Source organism: Alexandromys fortis, unplaced genomic scaffold (assembly GCF_014885135.2).
Source record: "Alexandromys fortis isolate MF-2015 unplaced genomic scaffold, M_Fortis_MF-2015_v1.1 scaffold_127, whole genome shotgun sequence".
Taxonomy (NCBI): domain Eukaryota; kingdom Metazoa; phylum Chordata; class Mammalia; order Rodentia; family Cricetidae; genus Alexandromys; species Alexandromys fortis.
This window is the reverse complement of record NW_026068006.1, coordinates 3,052,443-3,076,224: the sequence shown is the minus strand read 5'-3', so window position 1 is coordinate 3,076,224 and position 23,782 is coordinate 3,052,443. Positions and strand designations below refer to the sequence as shown.

The following is a 23,782-nucleotide window of genomic DNA, read 5'->3' as shown; positions in this document are numbered from 1 at the left end:
TCACTAACGCCATCTTTAACAGTAGTCACGGTTGTGCCTGCACCCGAAAGCAGCTGCTTGCTGGCTTTGATCTGATTGCAGCTGTCAGTTACTGCAGATGAGGAGTGACAACGTGTTTCAGGGATCTCTCTGCTTCAGGAGACTTTCACGTGGTTATCTGCATTCTCCAAGGTCTGCTCATGTTTTACAAGAGTAGAAACTCAGCGGCAGCATGCGCCACCTTAGGGACCCTAATGCACCCTGACAAGTCAGAGAAGTCATGCAGAAATGCAGACTTATTCCTCCTGGCTGTGCTCACACAGGCTACCCAGGGCCTCTTCCTTTGGGGGAAACCCACAAGCTTTGTTTAAGGAAACTGTGGCAATAAGTCATTTCATTTGAGATTCTGAATGAGTGCTTTCTGTAGTCTCTATTCTCGTTGTGGTGAAACCATGAGATTCTTTGCTTATCAGATGAATCTCATTTTTGAGCTAATTTAGCAGGCATATAAACAAAATGCTTCAGCAGAGAAAACATCTGTCACTGTCTTCATGTGCAGGCCCTCTGATAAAAGGGTTCTTTTCGAAGTTCTGCACTTTTCGAACTATTGCACATTGCCTTCTACATTGACGCCATTCCTTTATCTCTAGGTAATCACTTACACCCTGCTATAAACCTATTTTTTTTTATTGTTGTTGTTGTTTTGAGACACAGTTTCTGTTTCTCAACCCTGGCTGTCCTAGTTCAAACTCGCAGAGATCCACCTGCCTCTGCCTCTGCCTCCCTAGTGCTAGGGAGGTTATATGCCACCACCACTTGGCCCTGTTCTTTTCCTTGCAATTTGCTTAAAAAAAAAAAAAAAAAAAAGTACTTCCTTACCTTTTGTATTTTTTTCTCTCCCATTTCTGAAAAAAAGTGAGTTAAAATAACAAATTTTTGACTTTGAAATTTTATTTTTTGAATTAAAGTAATTTTAAATCATCCTATTTAAGATTACGCCTTTAATCCCAGCACTTGGGAGGCAGAGTCAGGTGGATCTCTGTGAGTTCGAGACCAGCCTGGTCTACAAGAGCTAGTTCCAGAACAGGCTCCAAAGCCACAGAGAAACCCTGTCTCGAAAAAACAAAAAAAAAAAAAAAAAAAAAAAAAAAAAAAAAAAAAAAAAAAAAAAAAAAAAAAAAAAAAAAGAAAAAGAAAAAGAAAGAAAAAGAAAAAAGAAATATCTAGATTTGAAATTGAAAATTTTTGATCTGACTTAGTAAAGCCTGAAAATCAAAACTTAATACTGTGTAAGTACTCTACAAAGTTCAACTACAAACATCTTGGCGATCTAGTAGTGAAGTGTGTGGTAGTTAAATTATCAGTGACTCCACATGATTCAGTGAAGGATTGTGCATGGGTGAGTGTGAGCGGTAGCCTGGGATGAGCATCATCAGTCATGCATTAGATTTTGTGTTAGAAATCCAAGCATAAACCAAGAAGTTCTGATGTGTATTGTTAGAGGCTAAGCTACTTTCCATATACTTTCTATAAAAAGAAAAATTCATTTTAAACTGATCTGTGATGCATAGTTAAAATGGAGAAACAAAAAATGTAGTTAGTAATTAAACATGTCATATGTATTCCTCAAGTAGCAATTATGTTTAATGAGTCTTACAGTAATTTTTAAAGGCATTTAAATTGACATGTTCAAAAAAAATCTAACTTTAGGGGGCTAGAGAGATGGCTAAGTGGTTAAGAACACTTGTTGAACAACTCAGGTTTAGTTCCCAGCACCCACATAATGACTCACAAACACCTAGAACTCCTATTCCAGGGAATCTGACCTCCAGGGTATGTACACATATGTACATACATGCAGGCAAAAAATTCATCTGCATAAAATGAAAGAGAAGGCAGCAGCCTGCTTGTGTGGCAGTCTGTGTTGGTGTGAAGGACTGTCTTATTTCCACGCAGGTGACGAGTGACCATTTAGGAGGTCATAGGACACAAAACTGTAACCTGGTTTTAAAGACCAAATCTGCACTAGAAGAGCTTTGAAAGAATTGAAACTATGAAATTCATTTTTTTTTTATTCTTAGCTTTCATCTTTCTCTCTTTACCTGTCAAGAAATACTTTAAAGTAATTTTGGATTTTAGACTAATCTAGCAAGAAAGTAACAGATTTTTACAGACTTATCACTGAGTTGTGTTTAGAAATGCAGAGATGAGGGCTAGGGATATTCTCAGTGATAGAGCACTCCTTTAAGATGCAGGAGTCCCTAGGAAATGTTCAGCATCCTTAGTCATCAGAGAAATGCAAATCGAAACAACTTTGAGATTCCATCTTACACCTATAAGAATGGCCAAGATCAAAAACACTGATGACAACTTATGCTGGAGAGGCTGTGGGGGAAAGGGAACACTTCTGCAGTGCTGCTGGGAATGCAAGCTGGTACAACCCCTTTGGATGTCAGTGTGGCGATTTCTCATAAAATTAGGAAACAATCTTCCTCAAGACCCAGTAATACCACTTTTGGGTATATATCCAAAAGATGCTCAATCGTACCATAAGGACATGTGCTCAACTATGTATATAGCAGCTTTGTTTGTCATAGCCAGAACCTGCAAACAACCTAAATGCCCCTTGATCGAAGAATGGATAAGGAAAATGTGGTACATTTACACAGTGGAGTACTATACAGCAGAAAAAATAATGACAGCTTGAATTTTGCAGGAACATGGATGGAGCTAGAAAACACTATTTTGAGTGAGGTAATCCAGACACAGAAAGACAATTATCACATGTACTCACTCATATGTGGTTTTTAAACATAAAGCAAAGAAAGCCAGCCTACAAACCACAATTCCAGAGAACTTAGACAACAATGAGGACACTAAGAGAGACTTACAAAGATTTAATCTACATGGGAAATAGAAAAAGACAAGATCTCCTGAATAAATTGGGAGCATAGGGACCTTGGGGGAGGATTGAAGGGGGTAAGAGAGAGGCAGGGAGGGGAGCAGAGAAAAATGTAGAGCTCAATAAATATCAATAAAAAACAAACAAACAAAAAGATGCAGGAGTCCCTAGGTTATATCCTGGGGGTGTGGGGAAGGAAGGAGGCAGGAGATGTAAACATGATAGAAAAAGAACAAACTCATTAGAAGCTGGTAGCAGGCATGTTCAAGCTGTATGCAGCCACATGTACCCAAGGAAAGTTGTAATCAGAGCTCAGCACAAAATCATAAGCCTCAGGTGTGGAAGGGCTAGAAAGATGGCTCAGCAGTTAAGAACTTGGTTATTCTTCCAGTGGACCTAGGTTTAATTCCCAGCACCCACATAGGACTTAAAACTATAACTCCAGTTCCAGGGCATCTGACACCCTCTGGGCACAAGGCCAGGGATGCATGTGGTACATGAGCATACATGCAGGGAAAACACCCAAATACATAAAATAAAACTTTTTTAGGAAGAGAGAGGGTGTGGAATGAGAATAATTAGAATGTTTATATATGTTTGAATTGTCTTAAGAACAATTTCAGTTAATAAAAAAGTTAATTTTAAAATCATAAATTTAAAGCTAGTTTGACCTTATCAGTAACTGTAATAAAATTGAGTTTAAAGAAGGTGGCATAAAAGCTCTACCCTATGATTTAATGCGTTTAACAGAATAAATCCAGACAGTGCAGGGCAGATATTACTGTTGACTGAAGAATCTGACTGCTGACTGGGCCAGTACCAGCGGTTCTTAGTACTGTTTGATGAGACAGCCCTGATAGAACGCGGACTGCAGTTTATCAGGAGTTGGGGGCTGCAGAGATGTTCTGCATACGGAACCTGAGACACTAAGGTTTCAGAAGTTATACATATGTAATATCAGATTGTGATTAATAATTAGTTTAATAATTATACTTAGTAATTATTAATAATTAAAAATTGAAAAGCATTCTATCATAATAATAGTCATTTCTATAAAATAAAATGTTTCTTTTTTATTATAATGTCTTAAATCTTTGTATGAGTTGGCTTTTAGACTGATTTTAAATGAAAGATCATTATTGTACTGGTTATCAATATTGAATATTTTCAAGATTTTTATCAATAATGAGCATTTAAATTTTTCCAATTTTTATTTCCAGTTTCTTAAAAATAGATGTTTTTGATTGGCTTTATTTTTGGAGCAGCTGTTTGTAAATAAGGATTCTGTTTAATCTAAGGTATCATTCATGTGCTTATCAAACAATATAATCCTGATATCTGATCACAATTTTAGTTACATATGTAAGTTATTTCAGAGACTTTCTTGGAGTTCACATTGCTATGCAAAATATATAATTTTTTCAACTGAAAATTTTAAACTCAAACTTACACTAGATGGAGCTCTTTCACTGATTCCAGATTGGGATTTTTAATGTTCTGTTAAATAATCTGGTTGGGTTGTGGTTGTTACTCGGATAGTAGAGCACTTGCCTGGCACACAAAGGTGAGGCTTGAGCCTTAGTACCCCAGAACAGTTTTTAAAAAAATTATCTAGTCAATAGAATAACCATAACATTTTTCAACTAATGGCATTTTTTAAATGCAACAATGACTGAAGCTTCTATATTACACCTAGTTGGTATTTTAGGTGGATTGTATACATACCATGACACACGTTACAGAGGTCAAAAGACAATTTATGGAGGTTGGTTCTCTTTTTCTACCATATGGGTTCTGGGGACTGAACTCTGGTCCTCAGGCTTGTTAGTAAACACCTTAACCTACAAAGGCAACTCACAGGCCTTTTATTATTATTATTTTATTTATGATTGTGTATGTTTGTGTCTGTATGTCTGTGTTATAATGTATGTGTGGAAGTCAGGACAATTTGACAGTGAGTTCCACCGTGGAGGTTCCATAGGTTGTTGGGCTTGGTGACATACACTTTATGCTGAGCAAAGGGAGAAGAGTATTAAATGAGATCACAGGAGCTGGAAAATGGTTCAGCAGTTAACAGTGCTCGCCAAGGAGCCGAGTAGCTGACAGCCACCTGTAACTCCAGCTGCAGGAGAATTCTACCCATCCTCTGTTCTCTATAGGCACCTATACACATGTGGGAGACAGTGATTCCAGGCACATATACATATAAATAATACATTTTTAACATGATTACAGTCATGTGACTTCATTAAGAAAAACATGACTAAACATACAGAAGAGTATATGCTAATCATATAACCATTGCGTTCTGTCTGTATGCTGGGATGTGCTGTCACCTGTGTGAACAGAAGGGTTCTCTTTTCTCTTCAGATTGTTCCTCATGTGGTGAACTTGGTTCACTCCTTCAGAAGTGATGGCCTGCCTTCTAGCACAGCCTTCTTAGTGCAGGTAACGGAGTTGGTGCACTGTATGATGTATCACTACTCCGGATTTCCAGATCTCTACGAACCTATCCTGGAGGCAGTAAAGGTATGATGGCTGTGTACCAGTCCTGTGAGCCGCACACACTGACGGACCAGTCTGGCAATGTATTATTTTATATAGTGAGCTGCTTTTAAGGTGGTGATTTCACTTGCTCAGCCTTGATAACTTGGTATACCAGACATGGTTGACTCACCAAGGGCGTGGATGGGGTGGGATGGGGAAAGGTGGAGGGTGGGAGGGGAGGAAGGAATGGAAACTAGGAACTAGAGCTAGTACGTAAAATGAAAAAAAAAATGAAGTAGAAAAAAAAGATGATTTCATTCTCTGTTCTTTTTTGACACCACCATTCTAAATCAGTAGGCACATTTCTTAGTTCTGTGGTGCCATCAAGTAAAATATGTTCCTTTAAATTTATAAAGCTGTTAAAGGAATTGGCTAGTGACAGTATGTTACATTGAATGTGTACAGACATCAGTTTTGCATCTCAGTAGCAGAAATGTTGAACAGTTAAATCGATCTTGGAATCGAGGAAATACTTGACTGGCTCCCTCTGTATTTTGGTTTTCTTTTGTGTTGTGGACTTTGTGAATGTCTATATTTGTTTACCTTGTTTTTCAAATTCAATAAATGGCAGGTTCAAGAAAGTGTTGCTTCTGTCTGTATTGCAAAATGGTTGACTAGAAAATCAGAGTATCGTCAAAGAATTGAAAAACTTAATTCAGTCAGGCTTAATCAGAAGTTACTAAATACCAATTCTAATCGTGATATTAATGTTGGAAATACAATATACAGACCACATTGCCTTACTACCCATATGTGTAAGGGAAATTAAGAATGTTTTTATATCCAGCTAATTCAGACTAAGGACTGAGTCTAAAACAAAATGCTATTAGGCCTCTGTGGTGCTGGTATGACCCTGCCCTCTCAGAAGTAGATTACATATGGAATCTACTTGCCACGGACGTGATAGGTCATTACTGTCTGCCCTCATTGCTGCCATTTTATTGACTGACACTCTTCAGTTTTTCAGTGCATCTCCAAAGGAGCTCTCAGGCTAAGGAAAGTATTTCTACCAGCTGCCAACAGACAAAAGAAAGGGGTGGGGAGGGGCGTCTTAAAATGCTATGTCAAAGTGTTATATTTCTGTAGTGTGAGCATTAGATGGTAATCTCAGTCTAGAAAAGCTAATCATTTAAGCATAAGTGATTTTCTAGGGTTCTTATTGCCCATTGCTCTACTTGAGTGTGAAGTCATTTACACTTCAATTTCTATTTCATTTTCTGCTTACCACATTATTTACTTTCTTACTAAAGAAGAAGGCTATGTCATAGTGTTTTCCTTTTCTTTTTTTTTTAATTTTTTGTTTTGTTTTGTTTTCGTTTTTCAAAACGGGGTTTTTCTGTATAGGCCTGGCTGTCCTGGAACTCGCTCTGTAGACCAGTCTGGTCTTGAACTCAGAAATCTGCCTGCCTCTGCCTCCCAAATGCTGGGATTAAAGGTGTGCAGGTGTGCAGTACTACTTGGCTGTAGTGGTGATTTTCTAGGTGGCAAAACATGAGACTGAGTTTTACTTTTCACAATCTGAGGTCCTTATGCTAACCTGACTTGTCACTCCTACTCTAGGCCCTCATTTCTAGGGTTAGTCCTGAGTACTACTAAGTGAGCAGTGAATCAGTCTTTGGATACAAGTAACTGACATGTGATTTGAATTTCTTGTTCCTTCAACTTTAAAGGTTTTTGGTTTTTTGGTTTTTTTTTTTTCTTTTTTCTTTTTTTTTTTTTTTTTTTTTTTTTTTTTTTTTTTNTTTTTTTGGATTTTCGAGACAGGGTTTCTCTGTAGCTTTTGGTTCCTGTCCTGGAACTAGCTCTTGTAAACCAGGCTGGCCTCGAACTCACAGAGATCCGCCTGCCTCTGCCTCCCAAGTGCTGGGATTAAAGGCGTGCGCCACCACCGCCTGGCTAACTTTAAAGTATTTTAAGACAAGCATGTTATCTCATGTCTGTGACCTCAACACTTGGGATACTGAGGCAAGAGGATTATTGTGAGTTCAAGCCAAGCTTGGGCTACAGATTCAGATTTTGTCTCAAATAAATAAATAAATAAACCTCCTTAAGATTTTAGGAGACATTTGTTTCCCATGTCTATTACTGTTCTGCTTGTGATGAGCTTAGTGTCAAGAAGCCACGTAAAGGAGGACAGATTCTTTTGACTTTCAGTCTGAGGGCCTACTTCATCACTGTAGGGATCATGGTAGCAAGAGCAGCTCTCAGCTATAATTCGAGAGTCATCCACCCCGAGAAGAGCAGGAAGCAGAGAAAGGTGAATATCAGCACTCAGCTAGCTTTTTCCTTTTCCTTTTGTGTTATTTAGTCCTGGGCCCTGGGACAGCATAGCCCACATTCAAGGTGAGTCTGTCCCCTCAGTTAAGCCAGTCTAGAGACACCATCACGCACATACCCAGAAGTGTACCTGATTAACTCCTCCTTGTTTTTAATTCAGCCAAGCTGACCATCAAAATTAGCTGGCACCCCGAAATATAATTTAATTTTTTTAGGGCTGACCGAATGCTGTCAATAATATACAAAATGAGTGAGAGCAAAAAAAGCTTAAATGTCAGTGGGGAAAATCCTTATTATGGTATTGGCTTCTTAATTTGAAACATAGCTTTTACTTTACTTTTAAACTTATTTTTTCTTTTTCATTATGACCTAGGATTTTCCTAAACCCAGTGAAGAGAAGATTAAGTTGATTCTCAATCAAAGTGCCTGGACTTCTCAATCCAATGCTTTGGCATCTTGCTTGTCTAGACTTTCTGGAAAATCTGAAACTGGGAAAACTGGTCTTGTTAACCTGGGAAACACATGTTACATGAACAGTGTTTTACAAGCATTGTTTATGGCTACAGAGTAAGTTTACTTGTGAGTGTTCTGACTTAACTAGAAATGAATACATGCTGAGAAGGCAAGAATCACCCCTCCCATGGAAGCGGCATGAATGTTGATATTGCCTGTAAAAAGACTTTCTCTGTCCTGATAGCCAGCTCCCAAATAATACCACAGAGACCTCTTATTAATTATGAAAGCTTAGGTTGTTTGTAAACGGTGGTTTTTCTGTCCCACCCAGTCCCACAGCCACTTTTAAAATAATCACTCAGAATCTTAATATTAATTACAAACCATTTGGTCTATTGCTCAGGCCAGTTTTTGGCAAGAAGAAAACAAACTCCATATGGGGTGTTTTCAGTACCCATCCTGCTCTCAGAAGTAGATCAGTGCTTCCAGGAGCAGATGTGTCTCACACCAAAAGAATTCTAAGTTATTAAAACATTAAATGCATATTCTATAGGTCTTTGAAGTGTTTGAAGATGCCTGTCTATCTAAAATATATCAGTCTATCTAGAAAACCTAACTAACATGACCTTAAGTTTGACTATTATAAATCTGTATTTCTTATACATTTTTAACTGTGCTGTATAAACACAATACCTTAAACAAGAGTAAAAATACAATATAAAAAATTAACCTTAAATTTTTATCAATAAACTAAAATCCATACAAATGTAATTTTTTTCAAGATTAATAGTTGTTTATTAGATTAAAGTAGATTTAATAATCTGCCCTTTTCCCCCATTTCTGTCATATCCCTCTTCTAGAAAGAAATTGACTATGATCAATAACAATTTATAATCAACCCTCTAAATGAAAACAAACATTTATAAACAATATTTTGAGAATTTGGGAGTAGTTCTTTAAACTACCTCCTACTGATTGGTGAGTGCTGGTAATCTTGAGGAACCCTGAGAAAATTTAGAATTATGGGTAAATCTTGGCTGTAGTAGTCTCTGAGGCAACATAATCTCAGCCAGTTGCCTTGAAGCTGTTCTGGATGTTGGATCACCTGGGCATCACTCCCCTCAGAGAACTCTCAGGGACTTTTCCTTGATCAAACCATATTAACCTGGAACTAATTCATCTTATCTACTTATTTATTTAATTCATCTTATCTGCTTATTTGTGGAAGCAAAAACAATACCAAAGCTACATATTCTAGACCCAAATTTTGAAGTCAAGAGACCATTAAAATATATATGTTGGTTTAATTTAGCAGCCCCCAAAATCAAATGTTTCTCAGCAATTAGCTCATTAACACTTAAAAAAATCAAAGAAAACACAATAATACACATAATCAGACTCTGCATTTTCCATTTTTACATGGCTTATTATAATTTTTATTACTCTATTCCTTTTTTAAGGACCTCATTTTATTATCTTTAAATATCTTCTAACCTATGACTATGTATATCCTTTCTCCTCTCTCTCCCAAGCCTAAGCACATTTATCAAATACACTGTGACCCGTTTAGAGGCTTTCTGCCTAAATTTGGCCTTACTGTATATGTGTGTTATTTTTGAATTTTTGATCACAAGATGGATCCTAAAAGTACGATGTTAGCTGTCTATACTGCTCAGCTTAGTGAGTGATGCTGACACATGGTGGTCGAGACCTCCCCTCTATTTTCTGAGTGTCTCTTGTCGGGGGCACCAGCGAGACTCACTGCCCCAACTCTGGGCAGCAATACTAAGTAGTGTGCAGCCTGTGTTCTTACACCACAACTGGCTCTCAAGCTCTCAGTGGCTGGGAGAAGCCTCTTCACTGTGCAGCCCATGAGAGACTGTGGGAGTCCGCCATGTTGCAGCTGAGGCCCACTGTGGCCAGGGGATGCAGTTCTGTACCTAAACCCAGAATGAAAGACATGAACTATGAAGTTGCTCTTGGCTCCATTTTTATATGTCTAGAACCCTTTTTTAAACTTTGTTAGGTCTTATATAGAAATTCCAGGTCCATGTTGAAGCAACATATGTAAACAGGCTTTTTTCTTTTCCTCACCCAGTCCCTCAGCCACTTTTAAAATAAACTCTAAGAGGCTCAATATTAATTATAAACTGTTTGGCCTATTGATCAGGCTTATTACTAACTATCTCTTATAACTTAAATTAACCCATTTCTATTAATCTCTATGTTGCCACATGACTTTATGGTATTACCTGTTCTCTAGTACTTGTTGTTCCAGAGACTCTCTGGCATCTGCCCTGACTCTGCCCTTCTTCTCTGTGTATCTCTGCTTGGATTTCCCACCTGGCTCTATCCTGCCTTGCTATAGACCAAAGCAACTTCTTTTTTAACCAATGGTAATAAAACATATTCACACTATACAGAGGGGTTATCCCACAATACTTGTTCCTAACTAGCTCTTAAAACTTATATTAATCCATTTATATTAATCTACGTTCTGTCACCTCGCTTCCATATTGCACCTCCTGTTTCCTCTCTGTGTCTCCTGGCTCTGCTTCCCTGCCATGATGTTTGTTACTGACCAGATGTGTAAAAGAGGCATGCTCCTTTACATTCCTGAATTTACTTTCGAATCAATTTTCTTTTGTAAGCAGGAAATCTGAAGTCAGTTTGTTGTTAGCTGAGTAGCATCCTTGTACTGGAGGAGTAGCTCAGATGTAGCTCGAGTACCTGCCTGGGGGCATGAATCCCACTGTTGATCCCTAGCACCTCATAAAGTCAGGCTTGGTGTTGCACATCTATAATCTTAGCAGGCACAAGGAGCATACATTCTTGGTGATCCTCATCTATGTGGTGTGTTCAAGGCTAACCTGGACTACATGAGGCTCTGTCTCAAAAAAAAAAAAAAAATTACTGCCCTTGCAGGTACAACATTATTTTCCTTTTAAAAAAAAAAATGTATTTTTCTCTTAGTGCCAATAGAGTTGAGCTGACTCCAAGATGGGAGATGTTAACACCCACCTGGAGGCATCAGGCTCTTATGGGGGCTTAGCTTTAGGTTTCTGTGTTTGTCCCTGATTATAAGAACCCGGTAGGGTTTCATTAGGTTTTGTTGTTGGTTGGTTTGTATTTGGCAACTTTTGTTGTTGTTTTAAATAAAGGTGTACTCTTAGACACAGGTGGCATTAGATCTAAGACTGAAGAATCCACATCTCGCCACCAGAGGTCACCTTGCCAGCCATCTCCTACTATGCAAAGTAGGGACCAAAAGCAACTGTAACTAGAAAGCATTGTGGTGGTATCTCAGAACAGGAAGAACTCTTAAGGAATGCATGAATTCTTATTCATGGTTTTAAAAACATACCCTCATAAAAACCAAGTGCATACATTCTCAAAAATGTCAGCTATGTGCATTGCTCCACATTATTTTTCTATAATTATCTAATACAAAAACAGTTACATATGATTAGTATGTGTCCACATACATGTTGAGAGAATCTTGTTGAAATTTTAGCACTTAAGACTTTTTTCCATGTGAGAGCAATGGATCTGTTACTCTGAGTGAGTAGGACATAGTTTTTATTTATATGTCTTTGCTTTAAATGTATTTGTTAATGTGGGATGGGAACATGTATGCATATCGTGACATACATGTAGAAACCAGAAGGAGTCCACTTTCTCCTTCCACCTTTAGTCATGGGTTCCAGGACTAGAACTCAGATCTCCAGACTTGTGTGGCAAAAGTACCTTCCCACTGAACCATCTTGCTAGCCTGACATCCCCTTACCTATACTTTTTTGCTAACCATCAGATAGTTTTGTTCATAGCGGACATTTCTCTAACCATGTGCAGATAAGGTTTTCTTTGACTACGACATGCCAAATTACTCTCCCTTAAACACTGTAGGGGTCAGATGAGGGTTGTTCACCCTGCAGACGCATGTGGAGTCCAGATGTCTCCTTAATTGCTTCTTCACCTCATGGCACTCATGGAACCTGGGGCTCCCTGCTGCAGCAGGACTGACTGGCCAGCAGGCTCCAAGAATCCGCTTGTCTTTAGCCCACAGTGTTGGGTTATGGGAGAGAAGCATCTTGCCCGTCTTTCACATGAGAGCTGCAGATGTGAGCTGAGGTCTTCACCTTTCCCACTGGCCATCTCCCCAGCCAGATTTGACCTTATGGACAGTATATGATTGTACCTGTGACCTTAAACCTCTGACAGCACTTGATTTAATTGGTCTTAAATTTTTCACAATTTGGCAAACATCATTCTTATTTTCTTATTTTTAGAAAAGATAGGCTCTTGCCCAGCCTGACCTCAAACTCCTGATCCTTCTGCATCAGCCTCTGAGGATTACGCACTACATGTGCACAGCCTGCTCACAGTTAGTTAGTCCTTGTGTTTCTATGTGAACATTGCTGGCCTTTGTGGAATTTTCCCTTTACTCAGAGCAGAATGAAATGAATGAGCTATTATTTTCTGTGTGTGTCTTTCTGTTGATGTTTTGTTTACTTCATGTCAATTTGTATAAATTCTGTATGATAATCCTGTGGTGTTTGCTTTCTTCCAGTCATGCAATTCAAATTTATAGTATTTTATTACATATTTTTGTTTTAATTTTTGTATTGTCTAGAGTTTAGGCCCACAAAAAAAAATCCCTTTTTACTTTGAAGTGATTTTTTTCTGATGTTTAACCAATTATTTCTATACTATTTTTGGAATAATTTGTCCCTTTTGTGTGTGTGTTTCTTCTTTTAGACTCTTGTTTTATTTGTTTGAGTAAACTCACCCTCTCCCTCCCTTCTTCCAGTGTTAGCCTGGAACTCACTCGGTAGCCAGACTGGCTTCAACTCATATTTTCCCTTTGCCTACTGAGTGATGGTTTACAGGTATATGCCACCAAACGTGGCTTGCATCATAATTCTTTTATGTTCAAGATTTACTTTTATTTAAAAAAAAAAAAAAGAAGAAGAAGAAGAAGAAGAGGTAGAATAAAAGCCAGGAGGCAGTGCACACCTTTAATCCCAACACTCAGGAGGCAGAGCAGAGGGATCTCTCTGAGTTCAGGAGGTCCAGCCTGGTCTACAAAGAAAATTGTAGGACAACTTGGGCTCTACAGAGAAACCCTGTCTCGAAATAGCATATAGTCCATCCATTTATTGTCCTCCTTCACAATATTACATGTGTATTACATTACATGTAAATATTAGCTAAAGGCCACCCTGTAAGTCAGGTAACTGAGGCTAATAATTCCCAAACCAGTTTCCTTTTAGCTTTTCTTGTAAAAAGTGCATGTGTATATGTATAACATATTTTGTTCTTTTTCAGTTTCAGAAGACAAGTGTTATCTTTAAATCTAAATGGGTGTAATTCATTAATGAAAAAATTACAACATCTTTTTGCCTTTTTGGCTCATACACAAGTGAGTATCTGTAATATGTACATATTTACTCCATGATAATGTTCTTTAAACTACACACTATAATGGGTCTTTTGAACTGCTGCAATTATCATCATGTCTTACCCAGTCCTCAGGGGTCCTGCCTGAATACCGAGCACACGTCTCATCTTCTGCTTCCCATCCCTGCAGATATATTGTTCTAAAACCACTATACAGAAAGTCTAATTTCCTGTCACTAAGCAGTCTTCTTCATGAGGAAAGAATTTTAAAACTAGGCTTAGTGGCAAACACCTGTCCTCCCAGCACTCGAAAGGCTGCAGTGAGCTCGGGACCTGTCTGGGCTGTGCATATAGCAAGACCCTGTCTCAAAAAGAGGGAGGAATGGGAAAGAAAAGATGTAAATGTGGTTGAGATTTCTTTTGGTGTGGCTTGATTTTTGTTTAGTTTACAGAGACTTAAATATATTGATATAATGAACAATTAAAATAATTTTGTAGTCTAGGCTTTTTTTCTCTTTGGTTTTTCAAGACAGGGTTTCTCTGTGTAGTTTGAGGTTGGTCTTGAACTCTGTTCATCTGCCTGCCTCTACCTCTAAAGGTATGCACCAGTCACCATGCCCAGCCTTTCTCTATTTTCTTTTATGTATCTTTCATTGTAATTACAGGTCTTTATAAATATTATTCATCTCGTAAGTCCTTGCATTAACGCTCTGTGGTGACCTTTTATATCCACAAATTAATTCAGGGAAATCATCTTGAGGCAGTGACTACAGGTAGTTAGAGCTGGAGTAAAGCAGGAATGATACTTGATAGGATTGAGTTCGGGGCAAGGCTTGTGTCCCTCATGCAAGCTGAGAAATATCTCAGGGATAATTTGCTTTGAGACAGGATCACATGTGACACAAGCTAGCCTCAAACTATGTAACCAAGGCTGGCTTTGAATTCCTGATCCTCCTGCCTCTGCCTCTTAAGTGCCAGGAATAACAGATCAAATATTTTTAAATGGGAAAAATAAAAACAGGATCAAGAAGTGACAATCATGACTTTAGAATTGGTAATACACTCATATGTTGTTTTTCTGGGAGAAATATGTTAACAAATTGACATCAAGACCAAAGGAAATGAAGACTGCCTCTTGGCCAGGTGTGGTGGCACACCCTTGTACTCTCCGTATACAGGAGGTGGGGCAAGAGGATCAGACGGGCAACAAAAGCAGTACTAAATCATAACCAAAACAAAAACCTCTCTCTCCTCTCCTATTGTTTTCTAGAAATTCAGTCATTTAATTATTTAACTAAATGTTTACTTTATACATAAACATGTATGTGTATTTATGCAGATATGTATACCTTATTTACTTATTAAACCAGAGCTATTAGAAAGAAAACCTTAGAAGGTTTCCCTGCTCTCAAGAATGAAAGAATAGCTTCATGGTGGAAGTGGTGGCACACGCCTTTAATCCCAGCACTTAGAAGGATCTGTAATCTATGTTGAAAAAAATATGTCTCCAGTTGACTGAGAAAAATGAGCTTAACTTGAAGTTGGCACCCAGCTAGGATTTTAACCTTTCTCTCTTTAAAGTGCTGTGAAACAACCCTGAACACGTAACATTTTCCTGGACTGAGAAGGCGCTGTTGCTTTATGCCACAGTATTTAAGATAGTGAGAGAATTCCAGGTATTCAGATCATAGTCAGGTCATTTCCTATGTCTGTGCAGTTCCTTTTTGTGAAAACATCTGGGATTTGAGCCTGATGGCCCCAGAGTCCATTTCAACTGCCTTTGTACTTCTGGGTGGGAGGGGATTATCAAGGTTCTAACAACTACTCCAAATGTTCCCATTTCACACGTGTGTGACTTACACCAGACAGAAAATTTCAGCTAAGTAGATTTAGATGGCTCCTAATGCTCTGTCACACCCCCTACACACACACACACACACACACACACATACAAACACACACCACTCATCAGTATCATTCTCACACTCAGCTTTTCAAAAGAAATTAGGGACTCAAACACATGCGTGTCATGGGGGATAAATGCCAGTGACGGAATGTTGAGTTAGAATCATCTGAGACCTTATGTAATCACCCTGCTGTCCACTTGGCTGAGCTAGGCCCTCAGCTTTCTGGACGTCAGTTCTCTGCAGAATTCATTTGTGACTGAAGGTTGCTTAACATAAAAGTTTCACTGCCTGAGTCTGCACCCATTCCTGTCGTGTCTCCGTGCACATGGAGTGCTGCAGAGCTGTGAGCCGTCTTTATTAAGGGTTGTGTTGCAGGTTCAGTTACTGGTGCGCCGTAAGAGTCACTGTCTTGCATTCTTCTTTCTGCTGTCAAGAGGGAAGCGTATGCACCCCGGATATTTTTTGAGGCTTCCAGACCTCCGTGGTTTACTCCCAGGTCGCAGCAAGACTGCTCTGAGTACCTCAGGTTTCTGCTGGACAGGTACAGAGTATTTTAACTTCCTCTAAACTGTCTTCTCAGTGCTTCGGTGCCACTGCGTGCCGAGTTAGCTTTAAAGCACACTTTTTCAGAGTTGATCTCTAAAATAACCTTGGGTTACTGTGTGTTTTTAAGGTTTTTCTTTGTTTTTAATTTGGTTTTTGTTTTGGATGCTTTCACTTTAAAGTACCTGTTGAAAGATAGTAGAAGATTCATAAGGGACCCTAAAAAATCTGTTGAGTCTTCCCATTTTTTTCACTACATTTCTATGGGAACTCAGCTTTTTTTTCACATATTTCATCTTTAAAAAACAGATATCAGTAAGAAAGGTTGCAGTACAGCTACCAATATCCAGCTGTCTTCTATGAAGCTAGATGCTTACAAAGTGTGAAGGAGTGCCATTCATTTAAAAATGCTGCATATCGATATGTAATAAATTCATGTTTAAGTATTGTTTTATATATATTCTGTTTTTATATACTAAATATATGTACATACATGTGTACATATATACATTTAACCAACATATATATGCACATATATATGTACGTGTGTGTGTGTGTTGGTTACTTTTCTAACACTTGATAAAATACCATGGCCAAAATCAACTTTAAGGGAAAAGGTAATTTTGGCTCACAATTGCAGAGAGGCAGAGAAGGTATGGCAGCAGAAATTTAAGGTCGGCCTGGCAGTTGGGAAGCAGAATGAACACAGGAGGTGGGGCCAGGCTAGAAAGACTTCAAAGCTGAGGCAATGTACTCCAGCAAGGAAGGCTACACCTCCTAAATATTCCATGACCTTCCAGAACAGCACCAACTTGGGGTGCTGGTTCCTTAGGGTTTGTTTTGGTTTTGTTTTTTTTTTTTAATGACTATGAAGAGACCCTGAGACCAAAACCTCTTAAGAGCCAATTTATAATTTTAAGGGTTTGATAAGTTATAGTGTATTTTTACCACTTAATAATAAAACATATTATATCAGTGCATTTCTCTGTCTTTGTTCCTCTCTGTAGTATGACTGACTAGTAAAGTTAGCTGGGCTCAGCCTGCACAGCCTGCCTTCTTTCCTACAGTCAGTGGTTTCTTAGTGCTAGGCTGCCAAGACATCAGGCACATGGAGAGGTGTGTGAGTCAGCGCAGCAGCGATTGTAGTTGGCTCCAGTGGGACGTGGGCTATAAGACAGCAGTGCAGGGGCAGCAAAATAAACGTAGAGCGCTGGGTAGTCCTCTAAGGCTTTGCTGGACTCTACCGTTCATACTCTTGATGAAAAGAGGAGAAAACAACTTTAAATTGAGCTTTTTACTGGATTAAATTAACATATTTCTATAAGCCATCAAGATCTCAAAATATAAGTAGCATTAAACTTGGCTATGTGGTGGTGTACCCTCCTGCAGGCTCCATGAAGAAGAAAAGATCTTACGCGTGCAGTCCTCACATGAGCCTTCGGAAGGTCCAGGCTGTGCTGACACTTCTTTACAGGAAGTGGCCGGTAAGGCAGCTGCAGCCACGGGGTCTCCTGGCACCAGTGCCGGTGAGGAGAAGACTTTAGTAGAGAGGATGTTTGGAGGGAAGCTGCGGACCCATGTCTGCTGCCTGAACTGCAGGAGCACCTCACAGAAGCTGGAGGCCTTCACAGACCTCTCGCTGGCCTTTCGCCCTGCCCCTTCTGTGGAAGACGTGTCTTTTCAAAATCCAGCTTCCTTACCCAGTGCACAAGATGATGGCCTAATGCAGACCAGTGTGGCTGACCCAGAGGAAGAGCCAGTAGGTTATAACCCGGCTACAGCTGCTTTCGTCTGCGACTCGATTGTGAATGAGAGAGTAGTAGGCAGTCCTCCTGTTGAATTTCACTGTGCAGAAAACAACTCTGTCCCTAGTGAGTCTGCAAAGATTCTCATCAGTAAGGATGTGCCTCAGAACCCAGGAGGTGAAGCCACACCTTCGGTAACTGACTTACTAAACTATTTTCTGGCTCCAGAAATTCTGACTGGTGACAACCAATACTATTGTGAAAACTGTGCCTCTCTGCAGAATGCTGAAAAAACTATGCAAATCACAGAGGAGCCCGAATACCTTATTCTTACCCTCCTGAGGTTCTCATATGACCAGAAGTACCATGTGAGAAGGAAAATCCTAGACAATGTGTCATTGCCACTGGTTTTAGAGTTGCCAGTTAGAAGAACTGCTTCCTTCTCTTCCTTGGCAGAAAGTTGGTCTGTAGATGTTGACTTCACTGATATTAATGAGAACCTAGCTAAAAAATTGAAGCCTTCTGCGACTGAAGAAGCTTTCTGCCCCACACTAGTGCCCTACCTGTTAAGTTCTGTTGTTGTGCACTCTGGGGTGTCCTCTGAAAGTGGACATTACTATTCTTATGCCAGAAACATCACAGGTACAGAGTCTTCATACCAGATGTGCCCCGAGTCTGAACATCTGGCATTAGCCCCCTCCCAGAGTTGTTTACTAGGGGGAGAAAGCTCCAGTGCAGTCATTGGACAGGACTTGGAAAATAAGGAAATGTCACAAGAGTGGTTTTTATTTAATGACAGCAGGGTGACATTTACTTCGTTTCAGTCAGTCCAGAAAATCACAAGTAGGTTTCCAAAAGACACAGCTTACGTGCTTTTGTACAAAAAACAGAACAGTGCTAATGGCTTACGCGGCGACAATCCAGCCAGTGGTGTCTGGGTCAATGGAGACCCACCACTACAGAAAGAGCTAATGGACGCCATAACGAAGGACAACAAACTGTATTTACAGGTGAGTTGCAAATACAAGTGTCATTTCTGGACAGCATAAATAATAGGAAGTTACTCTGATGCTCTGATTTTACACGAACACATTTTCCAGGGATACTGAAGCTTAAGTCTGGATTTATATCTTTCAGCTTGTTGAAAACGTAGTGTGGAAGGTGCCAATTATATGAATATAGAAGGCTGTTTGCCTTCAGAGCTCTGTCTCGGGTGTTTATTAGAGAAGATTATAAAATCATGCCATACAGAAACAGTTTGATGGAATGTAAATGTCCTGCTTCCCCTGTCCCTGAGTTCCACCGCAGGGAAAACAGCTGCTAACTTTTCTGTTTTTATTTACTGTGGGGAGTGGTGCACACATGGAAGTCAGGGACAGCTCTGTAGAGCCAGTTATCTCTTTCCTCCTCTCACGGGGTCTGTTGCACCAAGACCTTAGGCCCGCAGAGCAGACACTCCAAATCACCTCACCATCCCACAGCTCAGTTTGATGCCAATTCCTGCAGGCTCTTTCCTGTAGTGTTTTAAGGAACATTTCTTGGCATTCAGATGGATCAGATGAACTAAAATGAGCATGTGAAGGGTATCTGTTCTTCAAGGGTCTGCCACAGAGCCAAGGCCGATAGAACATGTATAGAAAGTAGAAGCTGTGGACTAACATTTCATGAGAGATAAATTCATCTATGAATATTTTTTAAGAAACTTTCCTTTATTTGACTGTGAAATTTTCAAACTTGTGTCAGCAAAAAGAGCCAGCAGAAGCTACGAGTGGTGGTGGTTTTCGTACACCTGCAATCCAGCACTAAGGAACGGCAGGCAGGAAGGTTGCGAGTTGGAGACAGCATATGCCACATAAAGAAACCCAGTCCCCAAAACAAAAAAGGATCAGCACTAATTCACAGATGAAATTATAGGAGTAATGAGTGGCTAGTTCAAATAATTCTATGAGCTTAAAGGTAACTTTTTAAAAGTTTTCTGTTTTAAGTTCACAGAACCCATAAAATATTAGAAGGGAATAAATGAGCCATTAACAGATTTTTATGGAAAATTTTTTTCAGAGGCTTTCAAATTTACTGAACTATAAAATATCCAAAGGGTGATACATGATAAATTTTAGAGGGGTATGGCAATGTTTTAGAGTGTTGCAAGCATTAATTGACTTTATAAAATAATCAGAATTTTAGAACTGGGCTGTACCCATTCTCGTGGCTTCATATCCAGGTGAAAAAGCAGGACGTGTCCATCTCCCTGGCCTGTGTCGCTCGACATTGTGAATCACCACAGTGTTTAGAGGTCGAAGAGGGAGAAGGAAGGCCCACTACACCCTTCCCTTGTAAACAGATTATCAGTGTTAGGAGGTTTAACCGTCATTGAACTGGCAAGCATGTTTTATGGCCACAGCTGCTCCTACTTGGAATGCAGTCCAGATCCTTGTGTTCTGGCTTACCCATTCCCTCTGGCCACATGGCATTTGAGCATGAGTGGCCCTTCTTTTCCCTGTTCTTTTAGGGTCCAGTTTTACACGCTGCCCGATGACTGTGCCATTATCTATTCACAATTGCTCTTTGTAAAACTAAATAATAACCTTTTTACAGTTTTTTTGCATGAGTGTGTGTATATATACACACAACGTGTTGTTCACATGTGGAAATGAGAACAGTTTATGGGGGTCATCATCACTTTGCCATGTGGGTTCCAGAAATACTCCAGGCCAGCTCACCTTCCCAGTAACTACTGTTCTAAAATAAGAGTATTAGGATTTATTCAGCACCTAATATGCACTTGGCACATAGACAGAGATCTCTGATTTCCTGGTAAGCACTCTGTTAAACTAGTAGGAAAGAGTCCTAAGTCCCACTGTAAGAAGATAGCTTCATTTTACTTATCAGTGTTCCTTGAGATTTGCCTGACTCCTTAAGTAGACTAAGGGAGCGGTAGGGAAAATCCGGGCCTTTAGTAGTGTTGCGCTCAGACAGTTCCAGACTGCGTCATAGCTGTTAAAGACTGCCATCGCATTAGGAGGTTTCCCAGGAGCTTCCCCTCCTTAGCTGTTAGGTGAAATAAACAGCAGCAGTGGTTTTCAGGGTCTGTCACTCTACAGCTAACTACAGGAATTTGCCTCTGCCTTGTTTCCTCCAAAGGTGGTTGTATACACAAAGGTGGTTTGTGTGCCTAAGTGATAACTACTTTTAAAAAAAAATGATGCCAGTTTTTATTTAATCATTTTTGATTTTTCGACACAGGGTTTCTCTGTGTAGCCTTTGCTGTCCTGGAACCCTCTGTAGACCAGGCTGGCCTAGAACTCAGAGATCCACCTGCCTCTGCCTCCCTAGTGCTGGGATTAAAGGCATGCGACACTATGCCTGGATTGATGTCAGTATTTTCAAATGAAGGGTACTTGGTAAAGACTAAGATGGTTTTAGAAGATTTGTATATGTGCTGTATTCATCCATTGTATATAGCTTTTTAATTTCATAAACATTACTTTTAATTTTAGGAACAAGAGTTGAATGCTCGAGCCCGGGCCCTACAAGCTGCATCTGCTTCATGTTCATTTCGGCCCAATGGATTTGATGACAATGATCCACCAGGGAGCTGTGGGCCAACTGGTGGAGGGGGTGGAGGAGGATTTAATACAGTTGGCAGACTCGTATTTTGACCCTGAGAGAATTGAAAATGCATCTGGTCACAAAACATCCAGTACTATGGCTGTTAAAATGTCAGGCTGTAACGGATAGCATATCTATCTTTTATTTTTCTTTTCATTAGACCCAAATATTTTAAGAAAACACACTCAGTGTTTTTATTTTCTTGAAATACAAAATGCATCATGGAAAAAAAAATCTACCTCTTAAACTTCCATTTGCATTTATGGTTAGACACGCTTGACCAAAAATGTTGAGAGGAAAAAAGCATACCTGGTCCCTAATTAAGCTGCATTAGATTTGGTAGAAGGATTTAAATGGTGGATTTTCAGTTTTACTGAACGAAAATAATCCAGTTAGCATTCTTTATAAAAGAATTGATGCTAGAGTTTCAATATATATATTGTTTTAAGAAAAATGAAAATCTTTGTTTCTGGTAGAATTACCCCATTATTAAATTCAAGTCTTTGGAAACAGTAAAGATGACCAGTCTCTGGAGGCAATAACAGTTTAAACTTCAGCTGCCAGACTTGGGGCCTTCTGCGCATGCTGTCCTCAGCATCGCTCTTGGTTTCAAGGACTAGTGTCTTTTAAAGGATATTTACACACACATGGTGAGTGAATTTACAGAAGGTGCATGACCCTGTAAGGGCAGTGTTTTTAACCTGACTTTGTAGTATTTCCAGTTGTCCAAGGACTTTAAAATCCTGTTTTAGGGAGTGTATCTCTTGTGTGTTTCACAGGAGTTGAGTCCTGTATGTGCCTTGCAGTACTGTAATTCAAACATAGGTATCTTTGGCTGCAGAAAGTTTTCTAAAACAAAATGTTAGGAATTAAATTTTGTGCTAACATTAAAATTATAATTTTTAAAAGTATTAGATTTTTTTTCAGAAGTAAAATCTGATGATTCTAAAGCAGTGAGTGCAATGGTAAATTTCTAACTCTTAGAAAAATTCAGAGGAAATGAAGCTAGTTTAAGTAAAAGATCTTCAATTGATTTGTTACTGAATCCTCAAAACATTAAACATTGATAATATGTTCAGCGTTGTATATTTGGGATTTTTTTCTTTATTTGAGACTCATGCCTTATAGTCTCTGCTTCAGAGAGTACTCAAATGCCTCACCCCGCCATCCCTACCCCCTCACCCCGCCATCCCTACCCCCTCACCCCGCCATCCCTACCCCCTCACCCCATTATCCCTACTGTTCTTTTTGGTTCTGGGTGTTTTTTGTATGGGGGAGGGAGGGTTCTTTTTATTTTATTTTGGCCTGGAAACTGGAAACATGTCAGTCCTCCTGGGTCCTGATTATACAGTACTCAAGCGTTGTCCCAAATACCCTTTTTCCTGGCTCTTTTAACACATCCATGGCCATGTATTGTTCTGAAGATTGATCGTGTGTTTATTTTGAAAACACTGTAAGGAAATAATGGCCTTTGGTGACCTGAGGTTTATCTTTCCCCAGCTTCTGTGGCAGTGAATAAGAATAACTCCTCGTCTTCATCCTGCGGCCCCCACCCTCCCTGTTTCCAGTCACCAGGGAGACTGAACACAGCCTGTTAGAGCTGGCTTCCTCCAGACCTGACAGTGCTTTCCCTAGGTACCCTGTGTCCGTCTCAGCACAGGCTGAATGGTGACCACAACCAGATTGTGTCCGTCTCAGCACAGGCGGAATGGTGACCACAACCAGATTGTGTCCGTCTCAGCATTGTGGAAACTGGATTAAAACTGGGTGGAGGTGCTTCTGGAACTTCCACAGAGGCAGTAAGCTCCCACTTCTACCTGTGACTGTCAAATATTTCAAGGATTTTATGTGTCAAAACATGATTGCAAATGAGAAAGTGTAAATTCTAGCAGTAGTACTAGGATTATGCAAATTTTGGTCGGATAACCAGTACCAAAGTTGAGGGCGTTAAGATGAGAAATATTGCTCACTAACAGCTTCCCGGATTCATGTGTTTGGAAATCTAGAAGCCCTTCAGCTGAACTTAATAAGGTGGCACCCTGCACTGACCTGCCCCTCACACATCTGTTAGTGTGCCTCATTTATACACTGTCACCAGGCCTCTCTGTCTCCGGTACCTCCATGTCCTTCCCATGCTCTTTGTGAATGTTGTTGAGCTCTCGTGTTAAAGACAGAGCAGAGGACCATTGGTATTTCTCTTCAGTTCAGTGCAGGACAGATCAAATGAAACTACCATCGCTGCTAAAGAGAGTAATGTGTTAGGCTTCACTATGCACCAAATATAAAGCTGAACATGCAAGTCTGTGCCTTTGAAAGATATCTGCTGATACTGCAGAAGTTGGGATATTTTTCCACAAAGGAATAGGCAAGAAAGAAAATCTATATAGGGAATGATCCTGCAGGCCCTTTAATATGTCTGT

General features: G+C 39.6%; 1 protein-coding gene across 1 annotated transcript in view; it reads left to right on the top strand.

Moving 5' to 3' along the window:
• Usp38 (ubiquitin specific peptidase 38) overlaps positions 1-22,440 on the top strand; it is a 33,092-nt gene extending 10,652 nt beyond the window's left edge. The window contains exons 5-10 of the mRNA XM_050161505.1: positions 5,252-5,410; positions 8,079-8,272; positions 13,487-13,580; positions 15,900-16,006; positions 17,398-18,763; positions 21,251-22,440. Coding sequence (XP_050017462.1) covers positions 5,252-5,410; positions 8,079-8,272; positions 13,487-13,580; positions 15,900-16,006; positions 17,398-18,763; positions 21,251-21,412 — 2,082 coding nt within the window. The 3' untranslated portion in view covers positions 21,413-22,440. The remainder of the gene's footprint in view (positions 1-5,251; positions 5,411-8,078; positions 8,273-13,486; positions 13,581-15,899; positions 16,007-17,397; positions 18,764-21,250) is intronic.
• The last annotated feature ends 1,342 nt before the right edge of the window (positions 22,441-23,782 follow it).